The sequence below is a fragment of the Cucurbita maxima genome, unplaced genomic scaffold, assembly GCF_002738345.1.
Source record: "Cucurbita maxima cultivar Rimu unplaced genomic scaffold, Cmax_1.0 Cma_Scf00031, whole genome shotgun sequence".
Classification (NCBI taxonomy): domain Eukaryota; kingdom Viridiplantae; phylum Streptophyta; class Magnoliopsida; order Cucurbitales; family Cucurbitaceae; genus Cucurbita; species Cucurbita maxima.
Genome location: NW_019272047.1, coordinates 1,553,225 through 1,575,475, shown reverse-complemented (window position 1 = coordinate 1,575,475; position 22,251 = coordinate 1,553,225). Strand labels below are relative to the sequence as shown.

The 22,251-nt window shown below is 36.4% G+C and overlaps 4 protein-coding genes across 10 annotated transcripts; 3 read left to right on the top strand and 1 right to left on the bottom strand.

Annotated features, from left to right (window-relative positions):
- Window positions 1-6,425, bottom strand: LOC111466436 (transmembrane 9 superfamily member 1-like). 2 transcript variants are annotated; one of them, XM_023111087.1, is made up of 12 exons: window positions 6,230-6,425; window positions 5,120-5,312; window positions 4,933-5,037; window positions 3,823-3,840; window positions 3,635-3,732; window positions 3,397-3,549; window positions 2,968-3,102; window positions 2,577-2,743; window positions 2,307-2,401; window positions 1,793-2,166; window positions 605-881; window positions 1-375 (listed from the first exon to the last, which is right to left on the bottom strand). In XM_023111087.1, the coding sequence occupies exons 1-12, from the start codon at window positions 6,341-6,343 to the stop codon at window positions 308-310; spliced, it is 1,797 nt and encodes a 598-aa protein (XP_022966855.1). In that variant the 5' UTR covers window positions 6,344-6,425; the 3' UTR covers window positions 1-307. The 2 variants fall into 2 exon arrangements, with proteins under 2 accessions (XP_022966855.1, XP_022966856.1); XM_023111088.1 differs by having other exon boundaries at window positions 605-878.
- A 3,149-nt stretch (window positions 6,426-9,574) lies between these two features.
- LOC111466439 (60S ribosomal protein L5-like) lies at window positions 9,575-12,346 on the top strand. The gene is made up of 9 exons (XM_023111092.1): window positions 9,575-9,677; window positions 10,206-10,275; window positions 10,356-10,447; window positions 10,643-10,769; window positions 10,874-10,953; window positions 11,037-11,153; window positions 11,494-11,628; window positions 11,733-11,902; window positions 12,021-12,346. Exons 1-9 carry the CDS (start codon window positions 9,675-9,677, stop codon window positions 12,139-12,141), a joined length of 915 nt encoding a protein of 304 aa, XP_022966860.1. The 5' UTR covers window positions 9,575-9,674; the 3' UTR covers window positions 12,142-12,346.
- A 1,095-nt stretch (window positions 12,347-13,441) lies between these two features.
- LOC111466442 (protein FAM133-like) lies at window positions 13,442-17,153 on the top strand. 6 transcript variants are annotated; one of them, XM_023111097.1, is made up of 7 exons: window positions 13,461-13,594; window positions 13,722-13,781; window positions 14,151-14,265; window positions 15,148-15,249; window positions 16,149-16,290; window positions 16,361-16,407; window positions 16,720-17,153. In XM_023111097.1, exons 3-7 carry the CDS (start codon window positions 14,176-14,178, stop codon window positions 16,939-16,941), a joined length of 603 nt encoding a protein of 200 aa, XP_022966865.1. In that variant the 5' UTR covers window positions 13,461-13,594; window positions 13,722-13,781; window positions 14,151-14,175; the 3' UTR covers window positions 16,942-17,153. The 6 variants fall into 6 exon arrangements, with proteins under 6 accessions (XP_022966863.1, XP_022966865.1, XP_022966864.1 ...); XM_023111096.1 differs by having other exon boundaries at window positions 13,722-13,804; XM_023111095.1 differs by lacking the exon at window positions 13,722-13,781 and having other exon boundaries at window positions 13,442-13,594.
- Window positions 17,154-17,911: 758 nt separating this feature from the next.
- LOC111466479 (U5 small nuclear ribonucleoprotein 40 kDa protein) lies at window positions 17,912-20,902 on the top strand. Its single transcript, XM_023111146.1, has 2 exons — window positions 17,912-18,047; window positions 19,643-20,902. Exon 2 carries the CDS (start codon window positions 19,674-19,676, stop codon window positions 20,706-20,708), a length of 1,035 nt encoding a protein of 344 aa, XP_022966914.1. The 5' UTR covers window positions 17,912-18,047; window positions 19,643-19,673; the 3' UTR covers window positions 20,709-20,902.
- Window positions 20,903-22,251: the final 1,349 nt, after the last annotated feature.

Genomic DNA, 22,251 nt, shown 5'->3' with positions numbered 1-22,251 from the left:
TGAGGGTGCCATATGAATTTGCCAACTTTTCTATATCATTAAAAAGGAAAAAAGATCTCTGCTCTTCTCATGAACGAAATCTAACTTACAGCCGGAGAATCACAAAAGAAAAAATTATGGGCACTCCTAATGCATAAAAACCATGCACCCACAAACACTAACACTCAAGAGTTCAATTCAACAGAAGTTTGCATGATATTACCTGCCTGCTCTATGACACAATCGCTTCTTCTGGGGAAGTTGAAACACGTGATCGAGCGAAAAGTGAAGCCGAGTGCAGTCTTCTTTCTTTCTCCTGTACTGACCCTTAATCGCATTTGATGTTTCTGTAGATCCTCCTCACAAACAAGTTGGAGCCAAGATAGCCCACAGCTCCTGCATATTCAGAAAATTAGATCAAATCCCACACTAAAGCAATGTTATCATCTTACAGAATACTAGAGGCATCAAATGGAACACAATGACTTCGAAGGTTTAATAAAAGATTACGAGCAAAAAGTCCACCACAGTCGCTTGAAAAACTGAATTTAATCTATAGAATAGATTATGAAAATGAAAAATTAGGAAGAGCAAGAAGAAAAGTAGTAACGATGCGACGACTCACCGCATAAAATTCCTAAACCAAGACAGAACATCAAGGTATATCCAAAATAGAAGCTGGTCTGGAAGAAGCCTGACATCCTTGTCTTAACATAAAAGTAGTATATTGAGTACAAGAACAAATAAACAGCAGTGGAGGCTGCAGAGAAGAAAGAAGTCCACTGCCAGTGATAGTTCTCAGCATTGAGCAAAAAATATGTCCCAACAATTGTCGCACAAATAGTAACAATAATGAGAATCAGAAAAACCAGCAGCATAAAGCCGTAGACATAGTACACCTGCTGATAAAAAATATAAAAAAGAATTGAAAGTTATAACTTTGAAAAACCATGTTCAACAATAATGTGAACCAATGTGATGCTTCCCATAAATTTTATGCAAGTATTACCACCAAAACCACCAACATCAAATGATTTCTTCTGTCATTTTTTCTTCTTTTGATAAGAAACCATATTATGTCAATGCTCAAAAATACAAAAAGAGTGAAGAGGATGGCACAACACCCCACCCTAACAAAAGTAATAACAATGATCGAGTAGGTACAAAATAATTGTGGAATATAGCCAAAAACCTTCTCCCCAGCCTATCTTTATCTAAAAATATTGTTACTCAATCCTAAAAAGCCATAAAAAAATAAAAGGAAAAGAAAAGAAACTTAGGACAGCAAGAACCAAAAGAAAATTGCCCGATGGGTTCTTGAAATAACTACGTAAAAAATATTCGTTACTTCAAGGTCATTCAGCAAATAGAAGATTGAACATAAACATTTTGGAAGGATACTCATATTTGTGTCAGAGATCATATTCAGTTTTCATGTAGTTTCAAAACTCAATTTCCTGTGTTTTCTTCATGGTCAGAATTACGAAGTCAAGTACCAAGGTATTTCGGTCTACTTCTACAGAGGTGCTTGCTTGAGAGGTTTGGGCAGTAATGAACTAAAGAAATTTTTTAGACAAAGTACAGTCATGGAGAAAATTCAGGACCTGGCTATATTTTGGGGTTCCACAGGTGCACTATTTCTATCTGTTTTCGTGATTGAGACCCTTTTTTATTCTACTAATTGGGAGATTTTTTGAGAATCCCTTGGCACCTCAATTGCTATAAGTAATGAGTTCATCATCCTATTGCACTCAATAAACTCACCATCTTTACTTTTAATCAACCACGTGCACAAAAGAACAGGGCACTTCACCTTGTAATTCCAGAAAGATGTGAAGACAAAATACATCTCAATGAAAATGCTGCCAAAGGGTAGCAATCCACCCATCAAGGACACCACAGACGGCGTGAGGTACCATTTCTTCTCAGGAACTGGACGAGGGATGGTCTTCACACGGCAAGGGTTGTTTGGAGTGCCACTCCAGTTCCTTCCAACAACTGTACCAAGAAGTGCTAGAGGGAAATAAATGAAAGCCCAGATGACAAAAACAACGACCATGGTGCCAAATGGAATAGCTGCTAAAGAACCATAGAATATAGCAATTGTGTTCAAAACGAGTCCGATTCCAAAGCACATGAAGGGAAATAGAGAGGCTGTAAGGATCATTGACTTTATCCAACTTTTACCTGTTGAATGGAATGTGATAACATAAGAAACAATAATGGCACCTCTCAGTAATTCTCTACTGCATGAGAAACCATCTTCAGGCATAATATATTGAAGTATACAGAAGGATAACAAGCAGATTAGTAGATAAAATTCTTACCACCATGGCGTGAGTACATTCCACCACTCACATAACCGGATAGAGATGATGTAAGTGCATAGCATGCGATGAAAGTGGTAATAATTGCCCCTCTCCTGCATCAAAATGGAACCATTGCAAGAAAAAATGACAAATTAAGAGATGGAATGAAACCGAAGAGTAGGCATGGAGAGATTTGACACTACATGGTAATTGATTCAATAAGTACGCTGAATTCAGTGGAGAGAAAAAGTAGAGATTATAGGTAATAAAAGGCAAAATCGTACATACCCAACATACAACATTCCAATAATTGCTAATAAGATAACGAGAAGAACAAGCACTGCTAGCTGAGCACCTGTGCCAACAACAGCTGATAGAATAACCAGACAGCGAGGAGATCTAAAAACATCTCCATGTACAAGCTTCCAGCCAGACTCTTCACTGACATCTCGTTCCTGAAAACAACATATACAACATACATGGATTTATAAGAGAACGTTAATTTCTAAAACATGCAGCAAAGTATTAAAAATAATTAAATAAAACATCAATAAGTATATGTTTACGCATACCCACAGATATAAACAGATACACCTAAGCAATCACGTAGTGGAAAAGGAAGTGATAGAGCGATGACAACCAAGAAAGAAAGAGAGATTAAAAGTCGAGGGAATATCACCAGAGTCTCCAGATCATCATCCTCCCGAGCATATTTTGCATAGTCATTTCTAAGAGTCCGCATTAATATCATTGAGACCAAACCAGTGAGGAAGATAACCATCATGAAAGAATTAAAAATTGAGAACCGATGGATCTGCACATTCAAACATATGCTATATTTGGTTAAAATAGAACAGTGAGAGCCAAACAAAGTAGCTACACAACTGAAATATGAAACACATGCGCAATGAACAAGAAGTATGACCAGATGATAGAAAAGGCTGATAGCAAAGCTATTTCGCAATCAGAAAAAGTATCCTGTTTGAAAGGTTTGTATTTGACCCTGATTGCTATACAGTAATCAGTATATGTGTGTAAATATATATATATATATTATTTAAAAATCCTAATCTTTGAAACGAAAAGAATGTGTTAAGCAATAGAATACCTGATGCTCAAAGAACGGATAATCCAAATAGATATCAAAGCGACGGGCAAAAGTGACATTGGTAGGTATCCATTTGACAGAATATGTCATGTCCAAAGATCTTCCAACGTCCAATGACTTTGGGCTCTCTTGAGTAAGATTCACATGAATAATCTATAGAACAAAAAATTAGCTGTTATAAATCAATTGAGTGGGTACCCACAACAAAAGTTTGCATAAAGTTTAAACTTTCACAAACCTGATCTTTGTTGTATTTAATAATAATATTCTTATGAGTGTACAAAATATGCTTTTCATCTTCACTATTCTTGTCTGAAGGCAACTCTCCAACAAAGCCTGAGCAATGGAAAACAAAGTTTGTTCAGCAAGCCATCAACTAATATAAAAACTCACCAATGAACAAACTGCAGCATGCAGAGGACATACCCCATAACGGCAGATCATCTGAACTTGTATTTGCCATGAAAGGAATAAGAAAGAAAACAAACGCATAAAAAAAAGAGTCAGTTATATAGAATCAATATAACAAGACCCCAATTAGACAAAAGTATAAAACCTGGAAGAAAAGAAAAGAGGAAAAGGAAACAATTGATTGTAAACTGCAGTTTATAATAAATTAAAATTACTGTCAAATTCAAAACATTCTGCTAATTTCTTATTAACAAACTTGCAGATGGAACGACTTGAATATTACTATTTTCTTTTCTTTTCTTTTTGTGTGTGCGAGTGTGATGGGTAGGGCATCCCTAAACCTACTATAATGCCCATGCATAAGCCAGTGAGGCAGCATGTTAATTCTAAACTTGAGCTATCAAATATGCTCTTCTAAGAACGGGATTTGCTTTAAACAATATGCAGAACCATTGTAAAGCCAAACCCCCATCAAAATCACTTACGCATGGCTCCTAGGCTTACCATTAAAAACTGATTTAGTAACTTAGATGCTATCAGAAGGATCTGAAATCGGTGATCAAGTTATTGTAATTCATTATGAAGTAACAAACACCTTAGAGCCAGCTAATATGGGTAGAAATCTATTGCAAATAAGAAGTTCAACATTACTTGAAGACAATCTTGCTTTAGTTCAGGTATGACAAGCAGGGTTCCCTTGAGCTAATTAAATGCTTACGCAATTAATTATTTATCTATCACCCCTATACGTCCTCCTTATTTCAAACATCAAAATTCTATCAAGCAACAATGTCCAATGAATTTTAAATCGCACCTTGCCTGAAGGGCAAGTCTAGTCAAAGGGGGAGGTGATGTACGTAGCCACATACTTCCGTTATCCTTCAACCTTTTTCATTTTATGATTTTTTTTTTTTTTTTTTTTTTTTTTGGATAAAGCTATTCCATTCCTCAACAAGCATATAAGTTCGTGATGAACAGATAAATGCTATTTTAGTTAGTTTTCCTACATGAACTATATCACCATTCAAAAAAATTTGCTAAGTACTAGCAGCATAACTATAAACAATGACCATAGTTGTGACAACACCACTGGTTCACTACTATAAAACATTATGTAGATCGTACCTATAAAGAATTCAAGCCAGTAACTTCTCTGAATTGCATTCTTAAACAGTTTAACCTTTGCTTCGTCAAGATGAAGCGGACAAATAGTAGTTCTGTCCATGTTTTCTGCAACATGAAAACATCAATGAGAAAACTGTACGGCCATCTCTAGCTTATCAGATTTAGCGCAACACGAAATACTGCATACTCAGAAACTTTATTTCGATCCGACTGTCAATGAGTTCATTTCCACCAAGGACCTCACCAAGACCGCCCCATTTGTGAGCAGAGTCCCCTGATGGGTGACAAAATGGAAGGCTATAGTAATTGTATGTTTCTTGTGGATTATTATAAGGCCCAACTTTGTTTACCCAGAGAACAACTGATTCCCCTGGTTGATACTGGAAATAGTTATAATGAAGAGTGGGTAAGCAACTCAAATTAGAATCTTAAGCAATAAAAAACTTCAAAGAATTAAAATAAAGCAAGTAAACGGTTGATATCAAGCAGCAGTTTAATCAATATGTAACCATGCAAACAAGTTGCTGACCATGTTGTCCAGATAGTTAAATATAGCATTCTATATTAGCAGAACCTCGAAAAACAACCGGAAAGAAATATATATGATCTGCTGGTATATAACTTAGAAATACTCAAATTCAAATTATTGGAGAATTGCTAGAAGAGCCCGTTTCCATTCAATCTAAGAAAAAATAAGAAGACTTGTGAATTTATGCAGGAAGAAGAGCATGCAAAGGTAAACACATGCCTTGTACAATTATACTGTCTTTATTTTATTGCAACAGTCAATTTGTAAAGAGTTGGCGGCAGACTGACTTGACACGAATTGCCTAATTGCAGCAGTTGACCCCTTGGTTTGGATTAAAAAATTTTATACAATTCAAAAAACTAGTGAAAAATTGTTCGTCAGTGCTAGATACTCCATTTCTGCTGCTTTGATCTGGACACCATCAAACAGATATTAGCTGGATAGTTCCAGAGACATTCTTATATACATTCATCTCCGTAGCAAGTCGACACTTCGCGCGTTAAATTAGAACCAACGGACACGGAAAAACAGAAATGAGATCCGATATGAGCGTCCAACAATGGAGGATTCACGATTCAAGAAATTCAAATTTGAAGCAAGAAACACATACATTCAAATTGACAAAATATAAACTAATGTGAATCAACTCGACGGAAAATCCATCAGCATGTAGACGGATTTAAAGCAATGAATTAAAACAAAAATGGAGGAAAGGCAGGAAGATCAGGGAGATCAAGTGGTTGAAAAGATATGGAAATGGTAACCTACCTTGTGATCCGACTCAGCGGCAAGCGCGGGAGAAAGCACAAAGAGGAAGAAGAAGAAGATGATGATGATGAAGAAAGGCCATGTTAGAGGAATTAAGCGTACGAAAGAAGACATGGCAGAGAGTCTGTAATGGCTGGTTGCTTCTCCTATATCTCCAGTTTCTGCACTTCCCAACAATGGAAGCTGGGAGGCTTTTCAAAAACAACAAACTATATTATTCTATTTTTAAAATGTGATATAATATGATTTTTTTTTTCTTTTTTTTCTTTTTGTCTTGTTTTCCTCCATTAATTAAATTAAGATTATCTATTAAGTGCATTCACATTGCTCGATGACTCGATTAACTTAGATGGACCAACCTAAACGATAAAGGGTTGGGTTCGGTTAAATTTTTTTAGGTTTACTGATTGTCATTTTTTTTATCAGTACAACCGACTCGAAAATAGCATTACATTCTAACCCAATTTTGTCGTACTTTGAAAAATAATAAAAATATTGAACATATAATGAGATCACTGTGTTTTAAATGTTCCAACTGTTTTAGGCTAAGAAGATTCAACAAACATTCATTCTTTATCTACAAAATTAGATAAACTCATTCAACAAACATTAATTTTTCATCTATAAAATTGGATAGACTCAATTCAACCTGTGTTACAAGCTGATTTGATTGATGAATAATCATTTAGAACTTCAAAAGTAAATATTTACACGGTTGAAACATGATAAAATTGCAAGCATGAGAACATGAGTGGTTAGAAGACTTTATTTGTTATTTTTAATTTCAAAATTATCTTTTGGGGAGGTCCATTTGATATCCAAAAATTGATCAGCAACAGTCAGACGAGTGGAGAATGCTGGGTAAACCATAAAAGTTCGGGTAGAGCCATATTGGCTAGGTAAGCGTCGTGTAGTAAGATGAGTAGTTCTAAACCCTGTAGACCATCCCTATGAGGGTGGTGAAGGGAGGGCTCCAATTGGTAGAAAAAACCCGCAACCCCTTGAGATTAGGTAATCTAAACCCTGTAGACCATTCAATCAAGTTTGATGGTGGAATGACTCAATTTAGAACAAAGATTCAAATCTTGGTTAGGTAATCTAATTCTAGATTTATTTTTTTGTTGATCCAAATTTTATATAATGAGGTGTAATGAATGTCGGTGCATTCCCTGCTCCACGCCATTCGGATATGTGATATCGATACCATTTGTAACAGCCTCAAGCTCATCGCTAGCAGATATTGTACTCTTTGGACTTTTCTTTTTGGGCTTACCCTAAAGGTTTTTAAAACGCATATGCTATCGAAAAGTTTTCATACCCGTGTTTTGTGGGATCTCACAGTTCTCCTCTATACGGTACCAAGAATCTCTCAACATTAGGGTACCCAACATTACAAAGATAATAGTATCCTACATAACGTCGGAGTAGTTATTTTATACAATCACGTGCATTTTATCATACTACAGTAACAATTCTTAAAGTTTGTATATCCTTTGGAACCTTCAACCCGTTAGGTCGTGATGTTGAATCTCTAAGCACCCTTGAATCCACCGCTCAGCCTTCCCATCTTGGCATGACAAAAATGAATTCTCCATTTGTGGAGCAAACCGCAAGCACGTTTGTTGCAACTTCACCCATCCTTGTCCTATACCTTGGTCGATCAGTGGCCTTAAAATTTACTTTTATGTACGTACTGTCAAAAGCACCGAGACAATTGTGTTGGAAGACAAGACATTTGAACATAGATTAATTGGGTCATTCTAAACTTTATTCATGAACGTAAGCACACACGACCCTTAAATATACCTCAAACCAGTTCTATCTCTTGTCAGTGCATGTGTTTTGTGACTAGCTCTTGTGTTTTTAACAAAACCTCGTTGAGTTGCAACACTACGTTTCTAATAGAGTTAAAATGTTTAGAAACCGTCCCACCCTACCTTGAAAATTGTGAACCACCCGATTTTTTACATCGTGGGCTAGTATGTGCAAGAACATGGTAACAATTTCTTCGATATTAACACATTGGGTCGATACCAGACAACCTATTGTTCTAAGCATACTTCACAGTATAGTAAAACATCTTATATCCATCCTCGCACTCTCCCGACAACAGTAGTCATCCTCAGGGATTAAACGGAAGAAATTTAACTTCATAATGCGATGTCTAATGTAATAGGATTGATTTTATATGATTAGTAGACCGTTAAGTAAAAGGCAGCGCTAGTTGTGAAAATTTCGTCTGCCTCCGATCCCTAATTCTTGATCACCCCTAATAATTGATTACTTAATCATGTATATAAATACATTCCACCTTACTCAATTTATCATCCCAAACAGTAGTTTCTACGGTGGTTTGTAAATCTCTTCTCGATTGGTCGTGTGTGAGTGTTTCCCATAGTTACTATAGGGTAAAAAGTTCGAACTACAAGATTAAAATTGCAATATTTTGGGGTAAAATTCAATAAAATTAAAATTTTAGTTGAATTTTGATACAATCTAACAAGTCCAAGGGTATAAAAGTAATTTTACAAAACGATAATTGATTATAGGCTAAATCGATAAAAATATCCGGTTGTCTAAAAAATATTTTTAAATTTTAAAATTTTTTTTTTAATAATATCCTTACCTTGAACTTTACAAAGTTTCATTACAAAAAATATTCTCACTATTAGTAGTATGTAGAACATAAACTTGTGCTCGAGAGATAGCTGTCCATATACTGATAAGGGATGTATGGATTCTCGAGAAAAGAGGAGCTAAGGTGGTCCCCACGGACTGCCCAGATCCCACGAGTGAACAGAAAGTTGGATCTACATTGGATCTCACCTGAATCGACCCATCTATCCTCCTGAGGAGAATTTTGGTTTCAAACCCCGGTTCAAACAAGAGAAGTACACCATGTTAATATGCCTTGGATATCCACATCTTACGGTCCGGCGTTGATGAGCACATTTAACTATGAAAATAACAATGAAAATTTAAAAGTAATAATCAAAACCTTTTACCTTTACATGAAAAAAAAAAATTATTATAATCACGAAAATTGTCTATTAATACCTTATAGATTATTTCTCAACATTTTAACGTTAATTTTGAATGTTTTTGAAACGTGTACTAACCGTAAATATATTTTTAAATTTTTTTAAAATGTTTAAAATTAATTTGTTTTTTTTTAAAAAAAAATTTATAGGTATTAATGAAATTTTAATATTTTAAAAATAAATTATTTACTAAATTAATTTAAGATTATATGATTGCAGATTATAGAATAGAGGGGCCCGGCCCAAGATGGAGTCGTCGGCCCATATGCAAGCAATCTAGGGTTTTATGCCCAACAAGAAAAAAGAAAACCTAGGGTATATTATATAAAGGGATTCTGCCCTTACTCTTGTTTTCCGCCACTTCTCTTTCGGGTTCCTGCTCCGCTCGCGGCTCCAAATCTACAATGGTGAGAGCTCCATCCCTTTCCCTTGCGCTTTCGTTTGTTCTTGTTTCTATTGACTGGTTATACTATAGAAGTTCATGTAATCATACTTTTACTGCGTTTTCCGACTTCTCCATTGTACTGTTCATCTTCGCAATCCGTTGTTTGGTGGAATCTATGTCATATTTTGTCAGGAACTTGTCTGTAATTCGTAGGTTTCATGCTGTGTATGTGTAGGGATCTTTATTTTTAGCTATGTTGATGGTCGGACTGTTTTTTTTTTTTTTTGCTGGATTCTTCATTATCCCCTCCCCACTATGCCTGAATAGAAGTCCGTTTTTTTGGTCACTCGTTCCTAGCTTTTAGTTTGAGCATTCCGCCGCTCTTAATTATCATATATATCTTTGCTCTCACAGATCAGAGTTAACTTTATATTATTTTATCGTTTTTACGGCCATTGATTCATTAAATTGTAATTCGAAGTCATTTTTTATGTCGTGATATGTTACGATGTTGGGGGTAGTTAGTTACATGGTGGGTTGTTTATTGTAGGCTTTTGCCAAAGCTCAGAAGACGAAGGCCTACTTCAAACGTTATCAAGTCAAGTTCAAGAGAAGGAGAGGTATTTATTCCCTATATAAATAATGTCACTATGTTATTTATTCTTTTCTTGATTTCTGATTGTTGTATCTGAATATCCAGAGGGCAAGACTGACTATCGGGCCAGAATTCGTCTTATTAACCAGGACAAGAACAAGTACAATACTCCTAAGTATCGCATTGTTGTTCGATTTGTATCCTATGAAAGATCTGAGTTTGAATATTTTGTAGAAGTTTACATGTTTTGGGTGTTTAAGAGCATGAGTAATTGTTTCTCTTTTAGCTATCAAATGCAAGACTTTTTGTTGGGTTTTATTTTTAGATTACTTCTAGTTTTACATCTATTTTTCATGGATTTTGAGATGTGTGTCCTTGACATCATTCAATAGTCGAACAAAGATATCACAGCTCAGATAATTTCCGCCAGCATTGCTGGGGACTTGGTACTTGCTTCAGCTTATTCTCATGAGCTTCCCCGTTATGGGCTGGAAGTTGGTCTCACCAACTATGCTGCAGGTATGCTTTCAATCTTGTCACTCTTTCTTGTATGTCCGTTCATTTATAATATTCCCATTAACATTTTCAATGTCTTGATGAACAACTGTTTAAAAATTGTTTAGCATATTGCACTGGGCTTCTCTTGGCTCGACGGGTTTTGAAACAGCTCGAGATGGATGATGAATACGAAGGCAATGTGGAGGTACTTTGAATCTTAACTATTTCCTCTACCCCTATCTATATTATATTTTTAATTTTGTTAACACTATGATGTTGCACTCTTAGGCTACCGGTGAAGATTACTCTGTTGAGCCAGCTGATACCAGAAGGCCATTCCGCGCTTTACTTGATGTCGGTCTTCTTAAAACTACAACTGGAAATCGTGTTTTTGGTGCTCTTAAGGTACTTAGTTAGCAACCAGATATTCAATTTCTAGTTCTTTAAAATTTAATTTCTCTGTCAGCTCCTGTAATCAAAGTAATCTATGATGTTATTTTAAATCTCTGGTAAAATCTCATGGAAAACTAGTTTCTATAACTTGGAGCCAGTATCTACTTTTTTGAAATAAGTTGTCGAGTACACGTTTTGTAACCATCTCGTTGTTCTACACTTCTTCAGTTGATTGTTGTCATTCTATGGCCGGTTGGAATTGTTGATATAGAAGAATTTTTAGCGTTTGATGATTGTTCTGTGAAATTGGCCGTGTCAAAACCTGCAATGAATTTCAATTTGTAAAACACAGGGAGCTTTAGATGGTGGATTGGACATCCCTCACAGCGACAAGAGGTTTGCTGGGTTTTCCAAGGATAGCAAGCAGCTTGATGCTGATGTTCATAGGAAGTACATTTATGGTGGACACGTTGCGGCGTACATGCGGGTATGACCATGCAGTTTGTTTATTCTTACAATATGCTATTTGTATATCCTTCAAAAAAAAAAATTTGAAAAAGCGTCTGATAATTTGTTATATGGCTTTACCAGACCTTGATGGAAGATGAACCAGAGAAGTACCAAACCCACTTCAGCGAATACATCAAGAAGGGCATTGAGGCTGATGGCATTGAGGGTTTATACAAGAAAGTTCATGCCGCCATTCGGGCAGACCCATCAGTGAAGAAATCCGACAAGCCCCCACCCAAGGCACACAAGAGGTAGAAACGAAGCTCGAGCTCTTTTGTCGAGTGAAAAATATCTTTCCTAATTGTAACATTCTTTGTTGTGTGCATTGTTTATTAACATTCCCCTGTTATTGTTGGTTGAAAATTACAGATACAACTTGAAGAAGCTGACATATGATGAAAGAAAAGCTCGCTTGGTTGAACGTTTGAATGCTCTGAACTCTGCAGCTAATGCTGATGATGACGACGACGACGACGAGGATGACGAGTGAAAGATGAAAATTAGTTGATGTGGGCATGGAAGGATTTTAATGTAGTAGTTCTGCTATTTTATTATTTTAAGTTTCTTTCTTTGATCGAAAACTTTTCCCATCTTGGAGTGTTCTGTTACTTAGAATATACTTTTGGTCGCCTCTACTTTGTCACTTTTGATACCCATTTTCTCTTCCGATGCAAATCAAGTTTTGACTACCTTATTAGATCCTTTTATTTTTTAAAGGCATGGTTTTTGGTATTAGGAAAATTCAGGTCCATTTGGAGTTATTTTTTTAGCCCAAGGACATAGCGGGAATTACAAATATTTTATTAGGGCAGTTTATGAATAATTAATATCATCAATATTAATAACAATAATAGTTTTATAGCATAGTTTACATCAATTATTAAAATATCTTATTTTATTTCATTGGCTTAAAAATAATTCGTCTTACCAAACTCATATTTCAGTTTTCATCCCACAGAATTATTTATTTTATATGTACTTTTTTATTTTTAAATAAAATTTATATTATCAGGTAAACATTTTAATAAATCTAATAATTAAGTTAAAATTTCAAATTTCAATATTATATCATACTTTTTAATCCTTATAAATTAATGAAACTTCTTTTTAACACATTTAAAATTGTAAGGATGACGATGTGCTCAAATTGTCGGATAATGTGCTAGGGATGAACTCCGAAGGAGATTGATCGTGAGATCGAAAACTTCGAATGAGATGGATTGTGAGATCTCATGGTTAGAAAAGAGAACTATAAGTGTGTGAAAACTTCGAATGAGATGGATTGTGAGATCTTATGGTTAGAAAAGGGAACGATAGGTGTGTGAAAACCTTTCCCGTCATATCGGTTACAAAGGGGAACGAAACAATTTCCCGTCATATCGGTTAGAACGAAACAATCAAGTGTGTGAAAACCTTTCCCTAACAGAAAGGGAACATTTTAAAGTGTGTGAAAACCTACCTTTCCCTAACAGAAAGGAAACATTTTAAAGGAAACATTTTAAAGTGAACCTACCTTTCCCCAAGAGACACATTGCATAGACACATTCCGCAAGAGACAAATCACATAGGTTAGAAAGGGAACAAAACATTCTTTATAAGAAAACTTTTCCTTAATAAATAACTTTTAAAATCACGACAATAAGCCAATGCATACTAAGTAAGTAAATAATTTATATTTAATACAAAAATAAAACAATAGATTTTTAATTTAAACGGAAAAAAGAAAAGAAAAAAGAAAAGAAAAAATATAAGATGGGCCTCACTCGTATGTCCATATGACAAGGCAGCCTGGTCCAGGCCCGTGAACTCTTTGACAATTGCTTCAGAGAATTCGGTGTCGGGACAATTCAGATTCGAGTCTGGCGACTCCGATTGCCGGTTGCCTTTGAAGAACCCTCTAGGGTTTACTCTCAGGGTCCTTTTCTTTACACAATTTTGATTTGGTAGCTTCTTTACCTCTCCCAATTTCACTTTTTTTTGCTTCTATTATCAATTCTCAACAATTTTTAGCTAAACCCCCATTTTCTTGCCTGCATTTGAACTTCATCTGTTCTTCGTTTATGATTCCAGTTTTCTGGGAAATTGAGACAAAATTCCTCCAAGTATTCCTCGATTCAATCAAGTCCCGGAGTTCGTCGTCTTCCTTGTTCTTGGTCTGCTCACTATAAGAAGTCATCTTCATTTTTTTTTTATCGTTTTTGTATAGATTTATGACCAATTGGATATTATTTCTGGGTAAATCATTCAAGTATATGTTACAAAGCTATTGAAGAACAACTACCCCATAGGAAAGAGCCAACGAATTTGCCTAGTTCTCGTAATTTTCTCTTAGGCAACGCTCACATGTAACAGTGAAGAGCTGAGCTGACTCGGTCATTCCTTTTCGTTTACTTGTTTTTCATATCTAAATCCGTTGTGTTTGTATGTTTTTGGTTGTTTATATCCGATTTTCGTTTAGTATCTGTATGTTGCTGGGATTTATACTCTCATTTTCCTCAGATTTCTTGCCTGGCTGTATTTCAAAATGGGTAAGAATCAAGCGTACAAAGCGATGCAGAAAGCCAGGCTGGGATCCACAAGCGCAGCTGGGCCAGTAGAGGTTGAAGATGGAATGGTTTGTACCCTTCCACTCTACTACCCCTGGGGAGTTAGTTTCCCTGAGACGTTCATAATTGAAATACTTATCTCTTGTGATGTTCGATTTCTATACTAACTCAATCGGAAGTTTATAATCCGCAAATGTTATTACGTCATTTAGTAGACACGATGGGTCGTTGGATGTAAGAAAATGTCGGTTTAGCTGTAGATTCACGATAAGTTGTCCATGGTTCAAATTGACTTGACTTAACTGTTTGAATTTATACAATGTTTAGCAGTTTAAAAAGAAACATATATGGCAATAGCATCCTTTTTTTGCCTAGAACATTTGGAGATGGTTGCATTCTATGGTTTCCCTGTTCTAGTCGTTGTTAGATATTGATGACTGAAGTTTGACATTTTAATTGGAAGGATTGTTATTCTCCAATCATTTGGTATTATTACATTCATTTTTATTTCATATTTTTATCTGGCTTTGATTTTATTTGAGCATCTATAAATTTTGTCGCATATGGTACCGATAGAATGTAGTTGCTACTTCTCTTATATTTAGAAAAAGGCTTCTTCTGGGTAAATGATACTTAATGGTGCTTTGATATGAATGATATATTGGCACGAATAGTTATTTTCCCTGTACGAACCATCTATAAAGTAGTCTGACTCTGTCATTGCTTGGATCTTCATTTTGATGACTATATGATCTGTTGGAGAACGAAATCCAAGTTAGCCCTGGATAATTGTTAGATGACAGGCCTGTTGTTAATGAAGTAAGATTTTTTCTTTATATATATATATATATATATTTGTATATACGTTGAGATTCTGATGCTAAATTATTCAGTGGCATATTTGGGGTTATTATCTTCTCCTTTATTGTTATTGACGAGGACTGTCTCAGGTGGATGGTTCATTTCATTCACCAGAGTGGCATGCTGCTCGTTTGGCCAGCCTTAATACTTCTCACACGATTACATGGGAGGAATATAAAAAGAAGCAAAAGGTAAGTTTTCGTGGGTTAAATTTTCCAATTATTTCTTCATATATTTGTGCTTAGATTTGGTTGTCTTAACTTCATTCACCGTTGCAAATGCTTTGCCCAATTGGTAACATACTAGTATGGAACACGCTGTCATTGATGACATTGTGGTGTTAATTTGTAATCATCTTCTTTTTCTTATCAGTAATATAGTTATCCAGCATCATAGTTTTCTTTTTTTTACTGTGATACATAAAGAATCTCATGGTTGCATTGAGAACGACAGTTTTTCTTGTAACCGCTCAAGCCTACCGCTAGAAAATATTGTCCTCGTTGGGCCTTTCCCTTTCAGGCTTCCCCTAAAGGTTTTTAAAATGCGTCGGCTAGGGAGAGGTTTCCACACCCTTATAAAGAATGCTTCGTTCTCCTCCTCAACCAATGTGGGATCTCACAAGCCACCCCATTCGGGGTCCAGCATCCTCACTAGTACTCGTTTCCTTCTCCAATCGATGTGGGACTCCCCTTGGAGGCCTAGCATTCTTGCTGGCACACCGCCTTGTGTCCATCCCTTTTGGGGCTCAGCCTCCTAGTTGGCACATTGCTTGGTGTCTGGTTCTGATACCATTTATGACGAACCAAGCCCACTGCTAGCAAATATTGTCCTCTTTGACCTTTTCCTTTCAAGTTTTCCCTCAAGGTTTTAAAACGCGTCTGCTAGGGAGAGTTTTCCACACCCTTATAAAGAATACTTCGTTATCTTCTCCAACTGTCGTGGGATCTCACAATTCTTCTCCACATATAACCTATCATTGTCCGATATTTTGCATACCTGCCACATTTTAGCATCATGGGAATTGTTTGTTGCCATGATTCTTATCAAATTTACCTGACATCTCCATGTTCTATTCGGTTTGGTGCAACAGGAAGACGAGTTGAAAAAGGGAGAGATGGAAGCAGATACAGATAGAATGATGAAAGAATATAGAGCGCAGTTGGATGCTGAGCGGGCACGCAAACTTGCTCATGGGAGAAATCGCTCCGGTAGCAAGTCTGGTCATGAAAAAGGTATATACTTGATGAGTTCTTATATTAATATTAGTTAGATAAATGAGATCTAAAGTCATCGGCATTACAGATAGGAAGAACAGAGACTTAAAGAAACGGAGCAAAAAAAAGAGAAAGGTGCCAACATTTTTCAACTCTTACTATCATGATTCCGCTATATATTGTTTTCATAATGTTTTTTTCAATACGAGTTCGAAAATGTTGGTGAGCTTGATGTTGATGATGCCTCTCAAGTTACTATAGTCATATATTTTGTATCAACACTATGACATGCTCACAAGCGACATGAAAAATTCTGCAAAGTTATTATCATTCGTTATCCGTTATCTCGATTCTATCTTGTTAACCATCTTATACCGACACTTCCTTCCAGCAACCGTGAATCTCTTGATCTAAAAAAATAGTCTAATTTAGTTTTTACTGTTGTAGCATTCCAAGAGGAAATCGTCTGAGTCTAGCTCTTCTAGTTCATCCTCGGATTCATCCAGCAGCGACGAAGAGGAAAGGGAATCTAGAAGATCAAAGTCGAGATCGAAAAGATCGAAGAGGGAAAAGAAGCATAGGTCGAGAAGCAAGCAGTCTTCCAGTGATGATGAAGAGGCGGATGGTCCTGTGCCACTTTCAAGATTCTTTGAGAAAGTGAAGAATTAAGGGGTATTTTGTTCTGTAACGTTTATAAAATTTCCAGTCTTGAAATAGCATATTTGATCCTCCTCCTCTTCCTTTTTTCTCCTGAATTTGCATTTACGCATTGTTGTTTCTATTATTGGCTTTCTAAAGTTGGAGCGATCCATGTCGTAGAAGATTTCGACCCGTGTTGATGGTGCGATTGATCAAAACCCTAATACACTTGGGTTAGGTTCGAGAAGCTTTTAGACTCACCTGAAATTTTGGTTTGGTGACCTTATTAAGCTTTACGGTTCAACTCTAATCCGTCAAATTTAATTGAATTTGGGGACCGAGAATTTGCTTCATGAATTATTATGACCAACCCAGTCTTAATTATTATAAACCAATTAGTCGGGTTCACATTTTATTTGAACTTTGCTCTCTAGCCCGAAGTCAATGATTGAGAGAACCCATAATACTATGTAATACTATATACAAGAATTTTTGTAATTTTCGTAATTTTCGTTTGGATGAATGGTACATGATTCTACATCGGCACTGGGAAAAGAAGGAACAAATTATTTAGTGCTTGATTTGGATATTGATTGTGAAATTGCGTCGTTGTGTCAGAAGACGTTAATATTTTTTTTTTTCAAATTCGTTTTCAAATACTTTAAATTTTTTTGTAAAATTTTAAAAAAAATTTAAATTTTAGAAAAAAAATATTTTAATTTTAATTTTTTTTTTTTGTCGAAGTGTAAAGAGATGGTTTTTGTTTGGTTGAATTTATTTTTTAAAAAAAGAAAATTAATGGATTAATGCTATTTTAAAAGTTGAAGGGTTAATGTTTATTTTTATTTTTATTTTTTTATATTTAATTTAAGGATATTTTTGAAAAAAATCCTGTATAAATTAATTTATAAAAAAAATAAATAAAGAAAATATAATAAATGATTGTTGGGCCTCCCGCGGAAGCTTATGACCGGAGGGGCTACCACTACCAGGCCCGTGAGTGCTTCGATTATAGAATTGGCTACACTTCACATTTCAGTGTCGGAGAAATCATTTCCGCTTCTTGCGAGCAGCGACGCAGATTCAGTGCCGGCTTTTCAACTCCCGTCTAGGGTTTACGCTCGGGTCTGAACCAGGTTTGCGCTTCCACCAAGTTCATTACCTTCTTTAAGTTTGAGAAATGCCTCTATTGTTTGATTCTATGCATGAAACTGAAGCTAATAGGTTAGCCACAACAATTCTATTTGTTCTTGCCTCACTAATCGCGCTTCTACTTTCTTTTTCCATTATGAACTCGGGGGATCGAGTATGGAATTTTGAGATTGTATGAATTTCAACACACCGGGGAGAGTTTTTGTATTTTCATTTATTATTTAGGTTATTCAACTTTTTTGAATCCCGTTTTGCACAGTTACAGATCACAGCTTATAGTGTTTCTGTGTAATTATGGTTAGTCACAGTGTAATGGTTGAAATAGTTGTCGTACATTGGTTTATGTCAAGTGGAAATCAGTATCGATTGGAGTTACCAAAGAAAAATGGGAGATATAACTGTTATTTCTAGTTGTTATGGAATCGAAGTGAAATTTTTTTGAGTACCGCGATCCCGTTGTGGTTGTTCTATGAGATGTTGGGAAGGTGATACTGCGGACTCGTTATCCCTTCCTCCTCATACTACTTGCTGTTTTATGCCAACGACTTAGCAAGCGGTTTAGCCAGTTTGATTATGTGGTTCGTTTTCCTTGTTTTTTATGCAATGTAGTCTTTGTTTCTTATGCTTCTCAAAAACTTTGTTGATTGGATTACTGTTAGAACGTTTCCTAAGGTCTAATTTATTTAGTTCTTAGTTAAATCAATGATTCATTACTGTAGTAGATGACAACCATTTCCTCCGGTATGCATATCTTAATTTTCCAATGGATTTGCATCTTTCATTAATGGTTTTTTGATACTATTTTTAGTTTGTTTACTTTTATTTTTTTATGTAGTGAGTTATAACTCTTGTTGTTTGCTGTTCATTTTCTGGTTTATTTTTAATTTTTGGAGAGCATTTTAGTTGGGATTTGGGAATGGGGAAGAATGCTGCTGCCCAAGGACACTATGTGTGAGATCCCACATCGGTTAGAGAGGGGAACGAAACATTCCTTTTAAGGGTATAAAAACCTCTCCTTAGTAGACGTGTTTTAAAACATTAAGGGGGAAGCCCAAATGGGAAAGCCCAAGGTGGACAATATCTGTTATGGTGTGCTTGTACTGTTACAAATGGTATCAGAGCTAGACATCGGGCGGTGTGCTAGTGAGGACGCTGGGTCTCAAGGGAGGTGGATTGTGAGAGCTCACATCAGTTTGTGGAAACCTCTCCTTAGTAGACGTGTTTTAAAACCTTGAGGGGAAGGTCATAAGGGAAAGCCCCAAGTGGACAATATTTGCTAGCGGTGGGCTTGGGCTGTTACCCTAGGATTGTATGGCTGAATGTTTATGTGATTCTAATAGGATGTTTAATGTGGAGTGTTTATTCCTATGCAAATAAACCTTTGTTTTTTTAAGAAGAAACCTATAATTTTAATGGTAATTTGGTGTTAGAATGTATCTCTGCATACCAAAAATAGTGAATATGTTTTCAAGTGATATAGTGTATAATTCAAGAGTCGATATTGTGGTATTGCCTTATGTGCTCTCTCTGTTTGTCGTTCTATTAGTTCGTTTGAACTTAGTTTTTTTTTTCATTTCAGAGTCGGAGTCAGATATTAAGCATAACTCAAGATGCAAGTCCCTTCAGGAGGAGAAAATGCTTTGGCTACAGTTGGTCCTCGGCCAATGGAATGGTCCACTGTTCCATATAATGCTCCTCAAGGGCCCGGGCCAAATGGGAAACAGCGAACATCAAGTCTGGAATCACCGATCATGTTGTTGGCGGGCCATCAGAGCGCTATATATACATTAAAGTTTAATCCAGCTGGAAGCGTGATTGCTTCAGGGTCGCATGACAAGGAAATTTTTCTATGGAACGTACATGGGGATTGCAAGAACTATATGGTTTTGAGGGGGCATAAGAATGCTGTTCTAGATCTTCATTGGACTACTGATGGATCTCAGATAGTTAGTGCCAGCCCGGATAAAACGCTGAGAGCATGGGATGTCGAGACTGGAAAACAGATTAAGAAGATGGCCGAGCACTCCTCCTTTGTCAATTCATGTTGTCCAACAAGAAGAGGACCACCACTAATTGTCAGTGGATCGGACGATGGAACTGCGAAACTTTGGGACATGCGTCAAAGGGGTGCCATTCAAACATTTCCAGATAAATATCAGATAACAGCCGTAAGTTTCTCCGATGCATCAGATAAGATCTTCACAGGCGGAATCGACAACGATGTTAAGGTCTGGGATTTGCGCAAAGGTGAAGTGATGATGACACTTCAAGGTCATCAAGATATGATAACTGGTATGCAGTTGAGTCCTGATGGTTCTTATCTCCTTACCAATGGAATGGATTGCAAGCTCTGCATATGGGACATGCGTCCATATGCGCCTCAAAACCGATGTGTCAAGATATTCGAAGGGCACCAACATAACTTCGAAAAGAACCTACTGAAATGTAGCTGGTCTCCAGACGGTAGCAAGGTCACTGCAGGTAGTTCAGATCGAATGGTTTACGTATGGGATACTACTTCTCGACGAATCTTGTATAAGCTTCCTGGTCATACCGGATCTGTCAACGAGTGCGTGTTCCATCCGAGTGAGCCTATTGTTGGATCTTGCAGTAGTGATAAACAGATATATCTCGGGGAGATTTAGTCTACGTTCAAAATCATCAAATCTGTACTGTTTTAGGTAAGATTCAAGCTGAGAATTCTGGGTAGTATGAGAAAAAACTTGTATTTGAAACTTTGTTTCTGTATCATGAATTTGCGAGATTACTGTTCAGGGTTTGTAATTCTTAAATATTTACAGGCATCTATTCTAACTTCACTTTCTATTGGTTTTCGTTGCCTTAAAAGTGTTCCAATCCAGAGCTGTAGAGAAGAAAAGAGCAGTCGTTGAAGAATATCATTATCATGAGAACAAATTATACCAAATGCTCTTAATGCATTTGCCCTTGGGATAAAAATGGTTAATATTTTATTTTAAAATGCTTTTAAGCTCGAGATGCCAAGGTGGTTTACTAGGTCTCTAGGGCGGTCTTGATAGGAACTCACATCTCTAGCTTCATCAATTTCGACTCCTTTATAGTCGATTGTGGTCTAGAGCTCTTGGATCTCACCCTCCGATTATCTCTCACGCTTCATCATGCTGAGACTTCTGGAGACGTTCCATCCTATGTCACTGCCTAGTCAATCTACGTTCTCACCCTATACTTATGTCGATTCTATTTCTTATTCTATATAAGGATGAATCACGTTCTCACCCTATACTTATGTCGATTCTATTTCTTATTCTATATAAGGATGAATCACGCCATCATTCCCCTTGAGCTAATATGCAGCTAACCATGCAAAAAATGGTGTTTTAAAAAAATATTCTTATAAACTTTTAAAAGTTTCATCAACACTCTTAACTTTTTTAAAAAGTTTAAAAATAATCTTACAACCATATAATATTGTTTTTAATATGCATGTTCGATTAACGTCGGGTTCAAGTTAGATCACTTTATAATTAGAGTGACATACTGATTAGGGATCCGTGGCGCAACGGTAGTGCGTCTGACTCCAGATCAGAAGGTTGCACGGTCTTTTTCTAACATGACATCTTTAACCTCGTCATAACTAGAGTGACATACTGATTAGGGATTTGTGGCACAACGGTAGCGTATATAACTCCAGATCACTTATAAACTAGAGTGACATATTGATTAGGGATCCGTGGCGCAACGGTAACGCGTCTGACTCCATATCAGAAGGTTGCACGGTCTTTTTCTAACATGACGTCTTTAACCTCGACAATTGTATATTGGGCATGGGCATAATTTACGGGCCGCGTAACACTGGAACTAGAGTGACATACGGCGCAATGGTAGCACACTCTAGATCAGAAAGTTCCGTTGTATATTGGGCTTGGGTATAATTTACAGGCCACGTAGCATTGGAACTAGAGTGACATATCGATAAGGGATCCATGGCGCAATGGTAGCACGTTTGATTTCAGATCAGAAAGTTGCGTGTTTGATTCACATCGAGTTCAAGTTCTTCTTTCACTCTTTTTCTATTATTGGTTAGGGATCCGTGGCGCTATCTGACTCCAGATTAGAAGGTTGCACGATATTTTTCTAACATGACTTCTTTAACCTCGACAATTGTATATTGGGCATGATTATAATTTACAGGCCGCGTCACACTAGAAC